This window comes from Bufo bufo, chromosome 1, assembly GCF_905171765.1.
Source record: "Bufo bufo chromosome 1, aBufBuf1.1, whole genome shotgun sequence".
NCBI classification, from domain to species: Eukaryota; Metazoa; Chordata; class Amphibia; order Anura; family Bufonidae; genus Bufo; species Bufo bufo.
Genome location: NC_053389.1, coordinates 467,257,810 through 467,278,918, shown reverse-complemented (window position 1 = coordinate 467,278,918; position 21,109 = coordinate 467,257,810). Strand labels below are relative to the sequence as shown.

At 38.9% G+C, this 21,109-nt stretch overlaps 1 protein-coding gene across 1 annotated transcript in view; it reads left to right on the top strand.

Moving 5' to 3' along the window:
- The window catches only part of DCN (decorin), a 60,060-nt gene extending 52,653 nt beyond the window's left edge, over nucleotides 1-7,407 (top strand). The window contains exons 7-8 of the mRNA XM_040408767.1: nucleotides 4,365-4,503; nucleotides 5,852-7,407. Coding sequence (XP_040264701.1) covers nucleotides 4,365-4,503; nucleotides 5,852-6,046 — 334 coding nt within the window. The 3' untranslated portion in view covers nucleotides 6,047-7,407. The remainder of the gene's footprint in view (nucleotides 1-4,364; nucleotides 4,504-5,851) is intronic.
- Nucleotides 7,408-21,109: the final 13,702 nt, after the last annotated feature.

Here is a 21,109-nt window from a genome sequence, read left to right as displayed (position 1 = left end):
TGTAGGCTCCGTTCAGCTCAGTTATGTGCCTAATCCATACTTTACGTTCTCCTGCTCCTATAACAGAGCAGGAAAACTGAAAGGTTGAGCGCGGATGTGAACTTAGCCTTACCTGTCTTTAGCCCTATTAACCTCAGTACTACATGAGTATTTATAGCAGATTGGGAGTCCAGGTCACCTATTTTTAATTTTCATAATCCCCCCATTCTGCTTCTGTATGCACCCAAACTGCTGAACTTGTGCTCAAGAGGTCGTGCATTGCTCAGCACTCCAGACAATGTAATAAAGCAAAGCTTTGAGGGCGCACAGCAGGGGTATGGGAAAGGGGGGGATTTAAGAATGAAATGAGTGACCAGAAAAATGAAAAAAATATGAAAATTGTCTGTTTTTAACATTTTCCCTGTTTTCGTTAATAGCATAATGTACAACAAAAAGAATTGTGTCCCCTTTCCATAACGGTCATTTTGATATATGGGATGTATGGATTATGGTGGCTGGAGGCAGGGCTAAAAGCTGCATTGCAGTGTGTGGTGAAATTTTTTTTCCTTCATTTTTCATACAATACTTTTTGGTAGACATTTAACTTTTTTTTATTGCTGATTTCTTCTGTAATTAGGGATAGCATAGTTGTCCCATTTACAGGTGGAATACAGCCCCCAGAGAGGTTGCACATCACTGGAGAGTTGATCTGGGTCTATGAAGGCATAGCAGCTCACACAGACTCACAGCCCCCGGCAATCACATGACCACTGGGACTGGGGCATTGCTGCCTCCTTATCTCTACACACACTACTCACTAAGCACTGTGTATAGATTGATGAGGAAGGCAGGGATGGTCAAAAATCATCCCTGCCTCCTCTTTAGGGAGCCCGGCAGTCACTGCAGACTCTGATCGTGCAGCTGCGGTCTCTGCACTGACGTTTTAAAATGTCCGTGCAGGGATATGTGCTGGCTGCTTGGATGTATATAGTCAATGTGTAGTTAGCAAGAGGTTAAGGATGGTGCATCATACAGTTTGCATATTAATTAATCTGGAAGCACATTTCAGTAGTGTTTTCTAACTACTGTACAGTTGTGGCCAAAAGTTTTGAGAATTACATAAATATTGGAAATTGGAAAAGTTGCTGCTTAAGTTTTTATAATAGCAATTTGCATATACTCCAGAATGTTATGAAGAATGATCAGATGAATTGCATAGTCCTTCTTTGCCATGAAAATTAACTTAATCCCCAAAAAAAATTTCAACTGCATTTCATTGCTGTCATTAAAGGACCTGCTGAGATCATTTCAGTAATCGTCTTGTTAACTCAGGTGAGAATGTTGACGAGCACAAGGCTGGAGATCATTATGTCAGGCTGATTGGGTTAAAATGGCAGACTTGACATGTTAAAAGGAGGGTGATGCTTGAAGTCATTGTTCTTCCATTGTTAACCATGGTGACCTGCAAAGAAACGCATGCAGCCATCATTGTGTTGCATAAAAATGGCTTCGGGCAAGGATATTGTGGCTGCTAAGATTGCACCTCAGTCAACAATTTATAGGATCATCAAGAACTTCAAGGAAAGAGGTTCAATTCTTGTTAAGAAGGCTTCAGGGCGTCCAAGAAAGTCCAGCAAGCGCCAGGATCGTCTCCTAAAGAGGATTCAGCTGCGGGATCGGAGTGCCACCAGTGCAGAGCTTGCTCACGAATGGCAGCAGGCAGGTGTGAGCGCATCTGCACACACAGTGAGGCGAAGACTCACTTTTGGTGTCAAGAAGGGCAGCAAAGAAGCCACTTCTCTCCAAAATAAACATCAGGGACAGACACTTCTCATCCAAGGGAGAGGGCTCACTCACAATTTTGCCCAAAAACACAGCCATGAATAAAGAATGGTACCAAAACACCCTCCAACAGCAACTTCTTCCAACAATCCAACAACAGTTTGGGGAAGAACGTTGACATTTTGGGTCCATGGCCTGGAAACTCCCCAGATATTAATCCCATTGAGAACTTGTGGTCATTGTCAATACTCAAGAGGCGGGGGGGAAAACAAAAACCCACTAATTCTGACAAACTCCAAGAAGTGATTATGAAAGAATGGGTTGCTATCAGTCAGGAATTGGCCCAGAAGTTGATTGAGAGCATGTCCAGTCGAATTGCAGAGGTCCTGAAAAAGAAGGGCCAACACTGCAAATACTGACTCTTTGCATAAATGTCATGTAATTGTCGATAAAAGCCTTTGAAACGTATGAAGTGCGTGTAATTATATTTCACTACATCACAGAAACAACTGAAACAAAGATCTAAAAGAAGTTTAGCAGCAAACTTTGTGAAAACTAATATTTTTGTCATTCTCAAAACTTTTGGCCACGACTGTACACTGTTTTACTAAAGTATGTGAAGTACAATACTGTATTACTGTATAAAAATAAGACGGGATGTCCAGCTTTCCAAAAAAGACGTTGTTCTTTATTCCAAAATGACACAGGATAAAAAACAATCCAACACGGCAAGCAGGTCAAGCAGGTCCTGCTTGCCGTGTTGGATTGTTTTTTATCCTGTGTCATTTTGGAATAAAGAACGTCTTTTTTGGAAAGCTGGACATCCCGTCTTATTTTTATACAGTTTGCAACTGGTGCCCCTTCCAATCACCGTGCGTGCTTTCACTGCAAGACTCACCAAGTGAGCGTCGCCTACGGAACTTTTATACTTTTGTGCTTACAATACTGTATTAGTATTATAATTTAGAGTTCCATTCACAACTCTGCAGGCTTCAGACTTGAAATCTTTCATCATTCTTTTCTGTCACAATGTTTGTCTGGTTTTCTCTGGTTATTTTCCTGTGGTGATACTTTGGTCTGTGGTTGAACAGACAGTCAGACAGCCAGCTCCCTTCAAGAATGTGACGATACAGAGAGAAGGGAAGAAGCCCCCATCTCTGAACTGGAATAAATGTGGAGATAAAGCTGCCAAAATTAAGATAGGAGGTCTTAAATAGGACGATTGCAAAGATTTTAACATTACAAAAAACCTGTCACCTATACTAACATGTCTGTTTTAGTAACTACTTGTATTCCCCATATAATAATTCTGAAGCCTCTATTCTTAAAAATCTATGTTGAGCGATTACTTTATTATTAATGCTAGAATTTATGATATAATTAGGCTACTTTCACACTAGCGTTCAGAGCGGATCCGCTCATATAATGCAGACTTTGGATCCGTTCAGAACGGATCCGTCTGCATTATATTGTAGAAAAAATTCTAAGTGTGAAAGTAGTTTCAGACGGATCTGTCCAGACTTTACATTGAAAGTCAATGGGGGACGGATCCGTTTGAAAATTGAGCCATATAGTGTCAAATTCAAACGGATCTGTCCCCATTGACTTACATTGTAAGTCTGGACGGATCCGTTTGCCTCCGCACGGCCAGGCGGACATCCGAACGCTGCAAGCAGCGTTCAGGTGTCTGCTTGCTGAGCGGAGGCTAAACGCTGCCAGACTGATGCATTCTGAGCGGATCCGCATCCACTCAGAATGCATTAGGGCAGTACGGATGCGTTCGGGGCCGCTTGTGAGCCCCTTCAAACGGAGCTCACAAGCGGAGCCCCGAACGCTAGTGTTAAAGTAATCTTATTAGTTTGCAATGAAGGTCCCGATGGATGTTATCAGTTAGGGGAGTCTCCCGAACAGTCTGACACTATCTAGTCTCCTGCACAGTCTGACACTATCCAGTCTCCCGAACAGTCTGAGACTATCCAATCTCCCGAACAGTCTGACACTATCCAGTCTCCTGTACAGTCTGACACTATCCAGCCAGTGCTGCCAGTGTCAGACTGTGCAGGGACACACCCCTAATATTATCAGGTGTCTCCATAGGCAACTGATAAAACGTATTAAATATGAGAAATGAAGACAGTAATACAGACTGTGTCTTCCAAAGGATGTAAAGCGGTTTAATTATACTCATGTTTAATAAAATAAGTCAACGTTGGGTGTTCCTGGACGAAGGCGAAAGATCAAAGCCTATAAGGTTAAGCTTCATACACTTGTACTTTCCTTGTTGATTTTATATGGGAAGGGTATGTACTGACTCTGACCCTTCTTGTCTGTTTAAATCTCCATTTGGAATTAGTGCACACAAATTATATTCTTTACAGAAACGAATGTGCTCTAACTATTAGAGATGTGCCAGATGACAAGCTTGTAGCCAATCGTTTGGCGAAGCGGTGACCTGTTCATGGTGTAAGGGGGGGGGGGGGAAGGTTTCCTATGGTGACCAAGTTATCTATAAATCAAGCTTTTTATGACAATACCAATATTTCTATTTTATTTTTATTTTTCTCTGTTTAAACATATTATTGTAACATATATTATTCCTGCAGGTTGGGTTTGAGCTATAACAGTATAATAAATGTTGAAAATGGATCCGTTGCCAATGTTCCTCATTTAAGAGAGTTACACTTAGACCATAACAGCCTTACTCAGGTACCTGCTGGACTCAATGAACACAAGTACATCCAGGTAAAGTATCCATTATAAACTATATCATGTATTAGCAAATCTGGAACTCTGACTGTGAAACTATAACTCCCAGCATGCACACTTGCTCAGCTGTTCTTGGTATAGAGCATATTGAGAGTTGTAATTTCAAAACAGCTGGAGTGCTGGAGGTCGCTGAACCTGAACTATATCATTAAAAGAAAACTAATTAAACAGCACAGTAATGATGAGAGGAATTAAAGCAGGGTGCAAATCCCCCTTAGGCAGGCACACTGCTCATTGTACTCATTCAGTTACAGACTGACCAGTTTATTAACGGTTGGTGACCCAATTATCAAAAGTCTAATGTACAATAAACCTTCCTGACATATTTTGCCAGCTTGTAGCATCACCAGGGGTAGAAAGACTAATAGTCTAAAAAATTCAATGGCGTAGGGAACTCAACTCTATGATCACCATCCTCTTTGACCAAATGAGCAAATAGACAGCACTTCAGTAGATTAGTAAATTTTCTTCACCAAAGATAAGAGATGCAATCTTCTTCTCCTCCTAGGTGCTTTTCTCAAGCTTTGGAAAATATACTAGATAAATTGAAAAATAGAAGCAAACTTTGTTCCTGTCATCATTTCAGTTTACCTATGAATTCAAGGCACCCTTACTAATGTGTATTAAAGGGGTTGAGCACCTTTGGGGGGTGGAAAACTCTTCCTCTTTGGCAGACCTGTGAATGGAAGTATACTTACTTGCTTCCCGGCATTGGCTCCTCCTCTTCCCAACCTCAGCTTCTCTGCTCAGCTCCCAGGATGTAAACTACCATTTTGACGCTGCTGCAGCCAATCGCTGGAGGCAGCAGTGACCTGTTCATGGCATAAGGTGGGAAGGTCACTGCTGTGGCCAAAAATTTGACACCACTGCAGCCAAATGGAAATTAACATCCTGTGAGCCAAGCGGAGAAGCCGAGGTCGGGAAGAGAAGGAGCCAGCATCAGGTAGCAGGTAAGTATGCTTCCCTTCACAGGTCTGTGAAAAGGAAGGGCGGGTTGCCCCCCTCAAAGGTGCACTACCTATTTAAGGAAATTTCATTATCCTTAAGGTGTATTTACACGCTCCGACAGAGCAGGCAATTAAATAGTGGTCTATAGGGCTCTAAGGGCAACTATGGGGAGTTTGCGTGCCTCATAGTTGCTTTTATGTATGTTTAAATGAATCCTACATGCATATTATACTATACTATTAATGTATAAATGCTATACTATTATTATATAATCAATTATATATAGCTGATTATTTTTATCAAGTCATATAGTAAGAAAGTCTTCTCAATGTCGATTATGACAAATTTTACTAACATCAGGATTGGGATTTTGCAGGTTGTCTATCTTCACAATAACAAAATCGCTGCTGTTTCAACTAATGATTTTTGTCCTGTTGGATACAACACAAAGAAGGCTTCATATACAGGAATCAGCCTCTTTAGCAATCCTGTCCAGTACTGGGAAATCCAACCAGCCACCTTCAGATGTGTTTATGAACGCTCTGCTATTCAGATTGGAAACTACAAGTAAACATGCCAGCTATTACTTTGTCAAATAAAGTCCTTTTTTTTTTCTTTTTTTTTTTTTGAAAGCCCTAGCAACTAGTAAAAATGCAAATATTGGAATATGTCCCAAAATATATTTTTTTCCTATATTTTATGAATTTGGAAGAGGGTTGCAAGTGATGTATGTCATGTATTATCATGAATGTAATCTATTTTCCATGAAACCTGGGGATTCTATTATTGTAATGTATTTAGCAGTTTGCTAACTTAGTATGTTATACCGAGGAATATGTACATGTTGGTAAACCATGAATGAATTTTTTTGCTTAAGAAGAACAAATTAAATTGATTTTTTTTTACATTTAGAATATTTTGTTAGAGTATGTTGTCCTACCAAGACTGAACTTGTGAGTGCAAGTCACAAATAGGGATAGAAGTGTCTCCAAGTCTTTAGAGCAGGACAGCAGAAAAATGTGCCACTCTCAGCTGTGCTAAATAGAGTATTGGACTCATAGGTAAAAGGAACATGTATGCAAGCTATTTCCATGCCTAGTTCACAGCTATTATGAGGCTATTTAGTGTATGCATTTGCACCTACTAGTTTATAATTTTTAAGGTATTTTACCAATGTAATAAATGTACAAAAACTGTCCTGGTGACAAGTTCCCTTTAAGAAAAGGCTGGAATGTTATTTCATAGCATACTGCGGCTGGTTAAAATGTCCAGTGATGAACAACCCTTATCAATTGTCTCTATACCACTCATCTCAACCTTTTCTCCTCTCGTTTCTGTCTTATTGATATTGCATTGTCCAAGGTTTTTAAAGTGGTATATAAATGACAGCAAAAAATAAACAAAACACACTGATATATTCATGCATATATCCCTTTTGTATCTGTAATATTAAAACCAATTTGTTCATTTTCCAAAGCAAACATTGAAGGTACTTTTCTATAGTATACTGAGAATATAAACTTGCTATTTGTTGGTCTCAATAATATTGTAGTCTAGTAGGCATATGTTTGGCTTTTCAGTTAAAACTCCAATAGGAGTATGCATCAAAATAAATCTGAACTAATATTACTATGCAAAATAAAAAATGTGCTGGACCACTGCCATCTGTTTTGAAGCACCACATGGTACAGTATGCTTGGACTGGAAATAATCAAAGTGCATACTAAATCTGCAAACTACTTGGATGTTTTACTGGTTTGAAGTGTTTATTAATGTTTTAAGCAGTTACAGTAAATAGCAGATACACTCCTCTGTCAGACATATGTGAGCTACAGTACATACAATATTTCGGCTGAGACATGATTGGTTTAAATATGAAATTATTTGTAAAGTGCATTAAAATGTCAGAGAGCTGAATAACTTTGAATTTTATAACTTATATGTGTCATGTCTTATTTTGATACAGTTCATATATTATTATTTGCAGCATAAAATATGCACAGTATCTACTGTAGTACAAAATATCTACTTCATATTAGCCGTGTAAGGCTACTTTCACACTTGCAGTAGCCTTTTCCAGCAGGCTGTTCCGGCGGGGAAACAGCCTGCCAGATCCGTGCTGCCGCTAGTCCGCTCCGGCTCCATTCACTATAATGGGGGTGGGCCGGAGGTCCGACTGCAGCACAGCAAGCAAGCCTAGAGGCGGCCGGACAAAAACCACAGCGTGCTGTAGTTTAATTCTGGCCGCCTCTCTGCAAGTTTGCTGGGCTGCGGCGGGACCTACGGCCCATCCCCATTATAGTGAATGAGGCTGGAGCGGACTTCCGGCGGCACGGTGGACTAGCAGTAGTCCGCCTGCCGGAAAAAGGCTACCACTAGTGTAAAAGTAGCCTAAGTATATGTACTGCTTTAAAATCAGAAGACTAGGTATGAGTATCTATCTATTATCTATCTATCTTTTTATCTATCTATCATATATTTCACAAACGGAATCTAACAACAGTTTTCATCATGCAACACTACGGAGTGAAGGCTGGTGCGACCTCATTGAACTGATTCACAGCCACTCCCACCTCCTCTGATTGACAGTTGGTTTGATCTCTTAGTTGGATGCTACAACTCAATCCAGAGAGCACTTCTTAAAGAAGCTCCAGCTTCATGGTACTTGCAGGAGCAGAATCTGGCATAATAAAACATCATATTCACACTACTCCTGATAATACATGCCACAGCTCCCACGTTGTACTGTACGAATCTTTTGCATGGTCTAAACTACTGGCAGACTTTATTTAAACAACTTTTGACAATTGCCTGCAACTAAATATTTTCAGCACCATTTTTGAAAAGAATCTAACATAATTCCAGTGTTGTTGAGCATATCCTGCACTTATATTTTATAACATGGCCTTCTGTATGGCTATTATATAACCAACTTATATTGAAATGAAGCTCTACTCTTGCTTTAGCCAGTATTTACATTTTCAAGCACTTTCCAATATATTTTACCAAGGTGAATAGTGAGATCCATGAGCAGCTAATTGATTTACTTATGATACACTGAATTATAATGCGGGAAAGGTAAGCAGTAAATTTGCTGTACAAATTATTATCAATGGCAAAAGGCCTAATAGAAGGTAACTCAGTAGCAACAGCTTCCAGCCATGCTACTAGCACTGATTTGGAAATAATTGCCAGTTGTTATCTTGGATTTGTATGTTTTAGTTATGATGAACTTCAATGTCCTTTAATTTCTGGATTTTTTTTAACCATTTCTACAATGGTGTACCTCCAAAAGAGGCAGACCACACCATTGCTATGGGTCCTGTGGGCTGCTCTGCCTCCCTTTCACCGATTAGCAATCCACACTTCCTGGTTTGTGAAGGAAATGTACTGATTGGTGGAGCAGTCTGTCAGTCACTGATCTGCTGATTGGTCTGTAGCAATGCAGTCTGCTCTGAAGACCTGACCTAAGCAGAGGAAAGGGCGGGAGCTGTGCCTAGGACTGAGTCATCTGCAGCCTCATCTAAACCTCAGCTATCAGTGATAAAATGATACCATACGGATATGACATAACTGACCCGGAGAGTCATTTGGGCAGGAGGTATATTGCACTGTATTATATAATGTTGGGATAGGTCATAATGAACTTTTATTATGTACTGTGAAGAGGAGTGCATGAAGGAGGATATTTATCATTGAGTGTTTTTGTGTGTGTGTATCCATATGCATGCTTTCCATGCATGTGCATTCTATGCTAATGCATAGTTGTCAACTGTCCAGAATTTGCATGGACTGTCCCTGATTTTCAGAGACAGTCCTGGCAAATTTGGGTAAAATTTGAGCTTGGTTGACGTAACCTTATGTTTACAGCTCAACCTCTTTCTATTTTATTATTATTTTTTTATTAAAAATCTACAATGGAAACAAAGTCAATTTTTTTTCTGTCATATCTCAGCTTTTTGTGTCACTCTCACTTCTGGGTTACTGAAAAATAAACTAGTACCTCTCTCTCTCTTTTTTTTATTTTTTTATTTTGCTGCTTGAATGATTCGCCCCTCTCAGCCTCGCAAATTGCTATATTCAATCCTGTCTTCCTTTTCTCTCTAGGATTTCTTAGTGGCATAGTCACAGTGACGTGTGTTACAGTGACTTTCAGGCTGCGACTCCACTCCAATGTCAATATAGAGATGCAATCTGTGAGATACACTGTAATACTAGTCCCAATTCACACACAGGCAGCCGACCCACACAGGACCGCAGAAGCATGGGCCTCTATCGTAACACTGACATAAAAAAAAAAAAAAAAGGCTGAAACAGCATCAGTCATAAAATAAATAATAAAAAAAAAATCTGAATGCACCTCTTAATTATCTTCCAGCTGCATTGGAACTGCTTTTGTGGTCCCCACCTTTTTTTGTTCAGTTCCTGGCAGCGATAATGTGGCATCCATGCACGTGACCTCTGCATTAAGCAGTCTTATAGCATACATGCAGGCATCCCCACTGATGTCATCACTGCAGGACAAGTAAGCACAGACCGTCAGAGACCACCACAGCTGTGACATTGAAAGTTGGAACAGCAGGGATTTTATTTATTTTTTACTATTTTATTTAATTTGCTGCTGTCAGAACTTTTTAAAATTCTCAAACATTTTAATATGTATGCTTTCAAATTATATGGAAATGGTGCAATTTCACCCTGCTACTCTTAAAATCACTATTGTATTATTCTATTTATTTTTTATTTTTTTTTAAACATTGGCTACATATTGGATATAGGATTATATTATGCTTTGTGTTCTATTATCTGAATAATTGAGGGCTAATTCACAAAATATTTTGCTGGTGTCCTATTTTCGATATTTATTAGTGGACATGAAATGCCATATTTTTGGTCCATGGTATATATATGCATGCCAAAAATAGTATGAATATATGAGTTTACTATAGACCAAAATTATGGCCATTTGAATATCTGCTTAGTTCTAACATTTAATTATACGTTAAATGTACCTGGTCATGTCGAGGGATCCAGCTACCCTAGAGAAACTTTTGACATCATTTGTTCATTGGACGCACTTTTGTCTAATACACTCTTGCGTCACTTTCCTGTTACTGATTTCATTTTGGGATCTGACCACACTCCCATCTCACATTTTGGTGCTTTATTGTCTGGATTCCAATGCTGCTGACCTACCTCCTGACACCTTACTAAACCTCTTCTTCATTTGTATTTTCAGCTGACAACACAACCAGAAGTGATCCTTCATTCAAAAACAAGCATTGATGGAAGAAACTTTTAAAAGTTTTTTTCGCATCTTAGTAAGGCTCCATTCACACATCCGCAATTCCGTTCTGTATTTTGCGGAACGGAATTGCGGACCCATTCATTTCTATAGGGGCGCAGGAAGTGCGGCCCCGATCCGGAAATGCGGACCCGCACTTCCGGGTCCGCATTTCCGTTCCCCCAAAAAATAGAACATGTCCTATTCTTGTCCGCAATTGCGGACAAGAATAGGCATATTCTATTAGTGCCGGCGATGTGCGGTGCGCAAAATGCGGAACGCACATTGCCGGTGTCTGTGTTTTGTGGATCCGCAAAACACACATGGATGTGTGAATGGACCCTAAGTGCTCATTCACATGACTGTAGGCTGTCCGTGCCTATGATGCGGAACGCAAATTGCGGTCTGCAATACATGGGCACCGGCCATTTGAATCCTGTATTGTCCATTGACTTGAAATATACTACAAAAGATAGGACAAGTCCTATCTTTTGCCGTGCAGAAGCACAGACCCAAAAGCTTGCGGAAGCTTTGTAGTGCTTCCATGGGCTTCCGATCCATGTCTCTGCTCCGCAGCAGGCCGTATCTTGTGGATTGTGGACCCATTCAAGTCAATGGGTCTGCATTTGTGATACAGGATTCACATGGCCAGTGCTCGTATATTGCGGACCCGCTATTTGCAGTACGCATTAAGGGCATAGGCGGCCTATGGTCATGTGAATGAGCCCTTACAATGTTCTGCAGGAATAATATTTGTAATTGGATAGAAGTTTAATCATAGGATAGAGGAATAAAAACTTTTTAGCTGGCCAGTACTGTTTTTTTTTTTTAAATGGACAGCCCTTGCTCCCAGCTAATTCAGCTCTAAGTTTGTGTATTTATGAGTAATTTTCTCTCAATTAAATTTACTTTAACATGTGCATTATCAAATGGTCTCACACATTTAAAAGACTGACCCCCAAAAAGGAAAAAGCCCACTAGCTAATTACTGCTGGTGGGGTCATAAGGGCCAAATTAAATCATGCACACCAAATCAGAATAAGGGACCCCCCACTAATAAATCAGAAAACCAATATAAATTATAACAACTTTATTAACTTACATCAAAATTATCACCACATAAAATCAATCACTACAGCAACATACACATATAGAAAAAGAAGGATACAGCGGTCCTATGGTAAAAAGTTACATATATCTCACGACGGCTTAATTTAACTTTAATAGCATGCTCAAATTGGTCATGTGATCTTATGGATACACAGAAATAAATATAAAGTGCTACACCAAATGAATAATATAAACTGTATATATCACAAGATAGTAAAAGGTGAGAGCAGCAATATGTAAAGAGTCTAGACCAGTGATCGAATCAATTGTTACAAACACACAGCAAACCCCAACATGATTGTGAATACAGACCAGTATGCCTCCCCCCCTGACGTACGTTTCGCTACACAGCTTCCTCAGGGGATTTAAAAGACTGAGATGAGTGAAATATTGAAAAATTTGATTTGGCTGCTTTGCCAAATTTTACATAAAAATTCCCTTTGTGACAAATTACTTTGTCAAGAAGGTCATTTATTTGTAAGTAGTGGGTGCAATGACAGGGAGAGGTGCCCCCCCCCCCATCATTGTACCCCTCAGATGTCACGTTCATAGCTGATCATGGCATCTGACATTAATATTACAGTGTAAAATACAAATAAAATGAATACAATTTTGTGCAAGCCAAGATAACTACATCACGTTGGCTGGTGTTGTGACAGCATACGTCACCGCGCACTGGGTTTTGAGAGGGATCTTCAATCAAGATGGAGGCGGTCGGCTCTTCACGCTCAAACTGAGTTAAGTATGATTTTTTTTTACTTTTTTAACCCATTTCAAGGAAAATTAATTTGTTTCCATGGAGCACGAAAAAATTCAGTTTTGCGGAGAATCGAATTTCCCTGAAATTCTGCTCGAATTCCACTTCGTCAGGATTGATTTGCTCAACACTAATTATTATTGTTCGATTTATCAGTTGTTCGATTTATCAGTTGTTAGAATATTCAGTAGAAAAAAAAAATCATTTACAAGTAGGCTTGGTTTTGCCTTTTGCATAAAGTAGTAAAAGATAAACTTTAAAAATACAATTTCCTACAAATGATACCAATAATGTATGAAAGGACTCTTGAGACATTTGAGACAACATTATCATTAATAATAACAGTAATAATAGTCATTATAACAATCTTAAGGATGTTGTCCGGACTAAAGATATTGATGACCTATTCTCAGGACAGGCTATCAATATCAGATCGATGGGGGTCAGACACCTGGCATCCCCATCAATCAGCTGTTATGGGCTGCTATGGCGTGGGGTCCTAATGGTATACAGAGCAGTTGCAGAAGGCTCTGAACACTGTCGTTTATGATGTCGGCATACTAAACCTTAACTCCATTCATTCCAATGGTAGCTGAAGTGCAGTATCCTGGTACGGCCACTATACAGTGTATGGAGTCTTATGCCTCCACCTTCGTACACCATATAGTTTCTGCTGCCATGGAAGCCCAAAACAGCTGATCAGTGGGGGCAACAGGTGTTGGAACCACCAATCTAATACTGATGACTAGTGATTAGCGAAGTGAAGCATTCTAAGCGGAATTCGGTCTAAAGTTTAAGAGAACTTTGATTCAAAACGAATCTAAATTTCCTTGCGCTTCATGGTAATGAATCAGGTTTTCCTAAAATAGTTACTGCACGTGTTACAAAGCGAAACTAAGTGTAGAGGAGACAAGCCCGGGAACGCAAGATCACCCATAATGCTGTGCAGCCAGCCAATCCGCAGGTAGCCATCCCTTGAGATGTCACAGCCCTATAAAACCCTCATCTCACTCGGTCTCTGCCATTGTCCTCTGAGCTGAGCTTAGGGAGAGATGCAGCAAGCACTAATGCGCTAGTTGTTGACAGTGTTGCTGAAAATTATTAATGGAAGAATATTAGAGAGGAAGAGTGCAGGGAGACTTATTATTTATCAGTTTAAACAGTTGAAACCATCTATATCCTTTCCAAGATGGTGCTTTTTTCTTGTACTCCATCTCTGCTGAAAGCCTTCAGCACATTTGCAGATACAGAACATCTATCGTTTCCCCGATGTTCTGCGGCTGCACTGACTGCTATCATTGTAAGTGTAGTATAAGAAGAAGAGCACCAGCTTGGAAAGGATATGCATGGCAGTGACTGTTTACACTGCTACCCTGGATACCGAAGGAGGCAACTCCATGAAAGCTAAGGTAAGCTCAAAGGCCAATTAGGTGCTTTGCATGCTGTCACACCGTAGTGTTTTACCATACTGTTATTTAGCAGAAAAGTGGCCAATACCTTTAAGGTGCTTTCAGAGTTCTAATACATTTCTCTTTGTCAGACTTAATATCTTTTATGGCTTTCATATTTTTGGTTATTCTGAAACATACACAATTTTGTTTTATCAATTCCAATTTAGTCGTAGTAAAGTCATTTCATAAAAAAACTATTGTAAAGCATCAATAAATCTATAAAAGCTCTAAATAGGGTAAGGATCTATCAAGTTTTCTGGTATTCAAAAGTTGCAAATATTGGTGCAGAACATCACTTTTTGTAATTTTACAAAATCATGGCAGGGTGTATAGAAAAAGGGCAGTACCATTTCTAGACAAAAGTGTAAGGATTAAAGATGCACCAACATTTTAGAAACCTTTTTATAAATTTGGCATTCATTTTGCCAACACAAAGTCCCAGAAAAACTTCAAAAAGTCCCATCATGATACATTAATCTCCAGTGGTAACTGTGGTATTAGATTGTCCAAATTTTTTTGTATACTCCTGTGGAAAATCAGCCACAGAACTAAAATTGCAAATGTATGAAAATACATTGCAAATATCAATACAGCAACATTTATGATGTAAGGGTGCATTACTTTGTGGCTCTATATCAGAGTTTCTCAACTCTAGTCCTTGACTAACCACAATTGGATGTGATTTTATGCCTTCCTTAGTATTGCACATGCAATATTATTTTGCTCAGTGTATCAGAATTTAACACCAATATTCTCTATATTCAGCATCCTCAAATCTTGACCTGGTTGGGGTACTTGAGGACTGAACTAAGAAACGTTGCTCTAGATAATAATTGAACCTTGGTTATAACAGGCCTGCCACCAGGGTAACTACTCTTTTCCATAGTAATTTAAATTAGTCATTTGGGTGCCAGCATTGAGAGGGAAATAAATGTGCTTCTAAACAAATGTTGTGGATTTTTATGTCTATGTGGCACTTCACTGTGCTACAAAACTGTTGGCTCCTTTCTTCACAGCAAGAGCTAGAACTGTGCAGGGAGTTGTTTTCTACTGATCTTGTAACCCTTTAAAACATAGTCTACAATATATTAAGGTATTTACTCTTGTTCGTGAATATTGAAAAATTTGATTTGGCTGCTTTGCCAAATTTTACATAAAAATTCCCTTTGTGACAAATTACTTTGTCAAGAAGGTCATTTATTTGTAAGTAGTGGGTGCAATGACAGGGAGAGGTGCCCCCCCCCCATCATTGTACCCCTCAGATGTCACGTTCATAGCTGATCATGGCATCTGACATTAATATTACAGTGTAAAATACAAATAAAATGAATACAATTTTGTGCAAGCCAAGATAACTACATCACGTTGGCTGGTGTTGTGACAGCATACGTCACCGCGCACTGGGTTTTGAGAGGGATCTTCAATCAAGATGGAGGCGGTCGGCTCTTCACGCTCAAACTGAGTTAAGTATGATTTTTTTTTACTTTTTTAACCCATTTCAAGGAAAATTAATTTGTTTCCATGGAGCACGAAAAAATTCAGTTTTGCGGAGAATCGAATTTCCCTGAAATTCTGCTCGAATTCCACTTCGTCAGGATTGATTTGCTCAACACTAATTATTATTGTTCGATTTATCAGTTGTTCGATTTATCAGTTGTTAGAATATTCAGTAGAAAAAAAAAATCATTTACAAGTAGGCTTGGTTTTGCCTTTTGCATAAAGTAGTAAAAGATAAACTTTAAAAATACAATTTCCTACAAATGATACCAATAATGTATGAAAGGACTCTTGAGACATTTGAGACAACATTATCATTAATAATAACAGTAATAATAGTCATTATAACAATCTTAAGGATGTTGTCCGGACTAAAGATATTGATGACCTATTCTCAGGACAGGCTATCAATATCAGATCGATGGGGGTCAGACACCTGGCATCCCCATCAATCAGCTGTTATGGGCTGCTATGGCGTGGGGTCCTAATGGTATACAGAGCAGTTGCAGAAGGCTCTGAACACTGTCGTTTATGATGTCGGCATACTAAACCTTAACTCCATTCATTCCAATGGTAGCTGAAGTGCAGTATCCTGGTACGGCCACTATACAGTGTATGGAGTCTTATGCCTCCACCTTCGTACACCATATAGTTTCTGCTGCCATGGAAGCCCAAAACAGCTGATCAGTGGGGGCAACAGGTGTTGGAACCACCAATCTAATACTGATGACTAGTGATTAGCGAAGTGAAGCATTCTAAGCGGAATTCGGTCTAAAGTTTAAGAGAACTTTGATTCAAAACGAATCTAAATTTCCTTGCGCTTCATGGTAATGAATCAGGTTTTCCTAAAATAGTTACTGCACGTGTTACAAAGCGAAACTAAGTGTAGAGGAGACAAGCCCGGGAACGCAAGATCACCCATAATGCTGTGCAGCCAGCCAATCCGCAGGTAGCCATCCCTTGAGATGTCACAGCCCTATAAAACCCTCATCTCACTCGGTCTCTGCCATTGTCCTCTGAGCTGAGCTTAGGGAGAGATGCAGCAAGCACTAATGCGCTAGTTGTTGACAGTGTTGCTGAAAATTATTAATGGAAGAATATTAGAGAGGAAGAGTGCAGGGAGACTTATTATTTATCAGTTTAAACAGTTGAAACCATCTATATCCTTTCCAAGATGGTGCTTTTTTCTTGTACTCCATCTCTGCTGAAAGCCTTCAGCACATTTGCAGATACAGAACATCTATCGTTTCCCCGATGTTCTGCGGCTGCACTGACTGCTATCATTGTAAGTGTAGTATAAGAAGAAGAGCACCAGCTTGGAAAGGATATGCATGGCAGTGACTGTTTACACTGCTACCCTGGATACCGAAGGAGGCAACTCCATGAAAGCTAAGGTAAGCTCAAAGGCCAATTAGGTGCTTTGCATGCTGTCACACCGTAGTGTTTTACCATACTGTTATTTAGCAGAAAAGTGGCCAATACCTTTAAGGTGCTTTCAGAGTTCTAATACATTTCTCTTTGTCAGACTTAATATCTTTTATGGCTTTCATATTTTTGGTTATTCTGAAACATACACAATTTTGTTTTATCAATTCCAATTTAGTCGTAGTAAAGTCATTTCATAAAAAAACTATTGTAAAGCATCAATAAATCTATAAAAGCTCTAAATAGGGTAAGGATCTATCAAGTTTTCTGGTATTCAAAAGTTGCAAATATTGGTGCAGAACATCACTTTTTGTAATTTTACAAAATCATGGCAGGGTGTATAGAAAAAGGGCAGTACCATTTCTAGACAAAAGTGTAAGGATTAAAGATGCACCAACATTTTAGAAACCTTTTTATAAATTTGGCATTCATTTTGCCAACACAAAGTCCCAGAAAAACTTCAAAAAGTCCCATCATGATACATTAATCTCCAGTGGTAACTGTGGTATTAGATTGTCCAAATTTTTTTGTATACTCCTGTGGAAAATCAGCCACAGAACTAAAATTGCAAATGTATGAAAATACATTGCAAATATCAATACAGCAACATTTATGATGTAAGGGTGCATTACTTTGTGGCTCTATATCAGAGTTTCTCAACTCTAGTCCTTGACTAACCACAATTGGATGTGATTTTATGCCTTCCTTAGTATTGCACATGCAATATTATTTTGCTCAGTGTTTAAGAATTTAACACCAATATTCTCTATATTCAGCATCCTCAAATCTTGACCTGGTTGGGGTACTTGAGGACTGAACTAAGAAACGTTGCTCTAGATAATAATTGAACCTTGGTTATAACAGGCCTGCCACCAGGGTAACTACTCTTTTCCATAGTAATTTAAATTAGTCATTTGGGTGCCAGCATTGAGAGGGAAATAAATGTGCTTCTAAACAAATGTTGTGGATTTTTATGTCTATGTGGCACTTCACTGTGCTACAAAACTGTTGGCTCCTTTCTTCACAGCAAGAGCTAGAACTGTGCAGGGAGTTGTTTTCTACTGATCTTGTAACCCTTTAAAACATAGTCTACAATATATTAAGGTATTTACTCTTGTTCGTGAAAATAATCTTTAGGAAATCAGCCAATTATGAAATCATCATTCATGTCTAGTAGATATGAGCAAATTGGTTCTACATGAATTAAATTAGTGATGAATTTGCCAAAATATAAAATTTTCTGCAAATTGGAAACCATTGTGATTCGTCACGCACAAATTGCTCACAATGTCTGGCACCGTTTTACAGATCAGAAGACAGAGAAGATGACATCTGCCATCAAAAAGCATCAAACAAAAATCTAACAATGGAGTGTGTTTTTAAACAAATGGGGTCATTTATCAAACTGGTGTAAAGTAGAACTGACTTAGTTGCCCATAGCAACCAATCAGGTTCAACCTTTCATTTTTGACAGCTTCTTTGGAAAATAAAAGGTGGAATTAATACTGTGTTGGCATTAAAGAGCTTTAAAGGGTTGAATACAGTCCAACGAGACCTCAGAGTGTCATGCAGGACTTTTCAGTGCAATCGGGGCCACTATCAATTTGGACCAAATTTATTCGGACTGAATCAGTCCTAAAATGAATATTGATAAATTCGCTCATCTAATAACTAGTTACAGTGGCAAGGCCCTCTTCCTACAGAATAAATATGATAAGACCTAACCCTGCTCATCCTCACAATGTTTCCTAGTGAGTGATTAATGTTATGATATCTGTTGTACAATCTGCCACACAAAGTTTCTAGGGATTTAGATTTTTGAGGAAATCTAACTTGTACCAATGAAATTAGTTCAAAAATCAGTCTTCTTGAGAAGCAAGGAGCTGGCTCTACTGCTCAAGAGACTACCTCTATCCCTTGATTTGACTGGGCCAGGCAACACCCCTGGCCTATTTAATCTTGTATCTGTGCAGGTGCTCCAAAGAGCAGCGCAATTGCAGAGGCTCTGGTGCAACAACCTAAGCAGCACAGATGTCAACTGTGCATGCAACGCTATCTTTACTGGTATACCCAGAAGTGTAGGTAGTAGTAGCAGAACCTCTGTGCTTGTGTTGCTACTCGAACAACGGCACAGGAGTGAGATTGACAGGGCCAGGAAGCAGGGAGTCTCTTGACTAGTGGGCCGACTAGTGAGGCCGATTTTTTAAATAAATTTGATTCATATTATTACATTTTCTTATTAATTAAATAATATGGTCAATATTTGATAATTTAAAAATATATTTAGAAAGGCTTTCCACTGCATATTGCAATATACTTACATGATGTGCTATGAAAGTATAGCAGGTATCAGCTTGTAAGAGAAGTCAGCATTTACAGGACACCCCCCAGTACAATTTTTATAGCACACAGCTGCTGCAGATGTCACGGCTACCTCCATTGTGCTGATGGTTGAATCAAGTCACAAACTATTCCTCCTCATCTTCATTTTAATTTGATCACTGATCTCAATAGCAAGTGTTAACTACAAGCCAGCACATCAGGCCATCATCTTATGTAGAATACATATGTAATTATAGATTTTCTGTCACCATAACAAATTACTTTTCACAGTTATAGTTCTAGGTAGAGCCCGAGGCTGCAATTTTTGCTCCTAGAGTAGGTTATCTGACAGGTCATTTTTCACTTATTGTGTTTCGTACTTGGACCCTACAAAGAGTGTAGGGGTCAGCAGCGTTATCTGAGCTGGAAATCATCTCCACATCAAAGTACAGGCTTACATTCTTGAAAAGATTCCATGGAAAGCACTACAGTCAGCCACAGGACTGATTGAATTCAGACTTTTGGAAAGCACAAGAACAGTCAAAGATGAGGCACACATGTGCAACATACAACCTAAATGTATAAAGTACATATACTAGAGTGTCTTGTTCTTAATCGTATAGCTCCTTAGTATTTGAACTCTAATTAGAAACATTTTACAGTTAGAAAAAAAACTCCTTTGAAAGATTTTACTGCATAGGTTTTCATCTTAAGGGCCCGATTACACAATGTTTTTGGCACTGTTTTTCAAGTGCCAAAAAAGACTCCAAAAAGCCTTCTATCCATTTCAATAGGAGGCAGAACTTTTTCCACACTGAAAAAAGCTGTGTGAAAAAAAGAAGCAACATGCTCTATCTTGGAGTGGAATCAGCGCTGAATCTCCAATTGAAATGAATAGGAAGTAAAAAAAATGCAACAAAAAACACACAAAAATCACACAGTAAGTCACACAGATTTTTTTCAACGCATTTTCAAAATCTATCGTGTGAACATACCCTAAAAGATTATAAAAATGAAAGGATTACATGGATTATTGTATAGAACAGCAACACTTTATGGCCATTATAGGAAACAGAACGAAGCACTGTAAATTGGTGTACTATTATACTTATATGAGTTTACAATCTAAAGGTAACACTAAAATTGTAGAATTCTTGTGAAATATATATATATATATATATATATATATATAAATTCCTTCCTCAAGATCAGTTGAACGGTCCCTCAAGAAATGAAGCACGGATGCTGAAGGACAAAAAGGATAACCAAATAGTAAAAAAGTTGGCTTCTTTAATCTGCTATTATCATTCTGTTAACCCAGTGTTGTACATGTATGACATAAGGAGGGTTTTTAAATATGTCACCCACTTGTGAGCACACTGGGAGCCAAAGCTAGAGGGTCTCTGCTGTTTCAAACAGCAGAGGTCCAGGGCTAATGTGTATGACAGGCAATATGCCGAACGCAGAGGACTCCCCTACATAACGGAAACGGCTAATAGACTTCTATTATGATGGAATAAATATGAAATTCGCTCATCTCTAATCGTGATCTTTCAGCATACTAAAAAATTATTGCTCCTCATTAATAAATCCGTTCGTACATATGATCTCATACATTAGACCTTTAGACCAAGCATCTGTCCCCTATCTTTACATGTAATAAAAAGGAACGATTTAAAAGCGAACGCAAGTACGAACAATTATCTATGTATATAATAAGCAAAATTTTCATTGTTAATGAGTGGCTACATCTTTGATTGTTTATCAAGATCTGTATGACATCTTCTG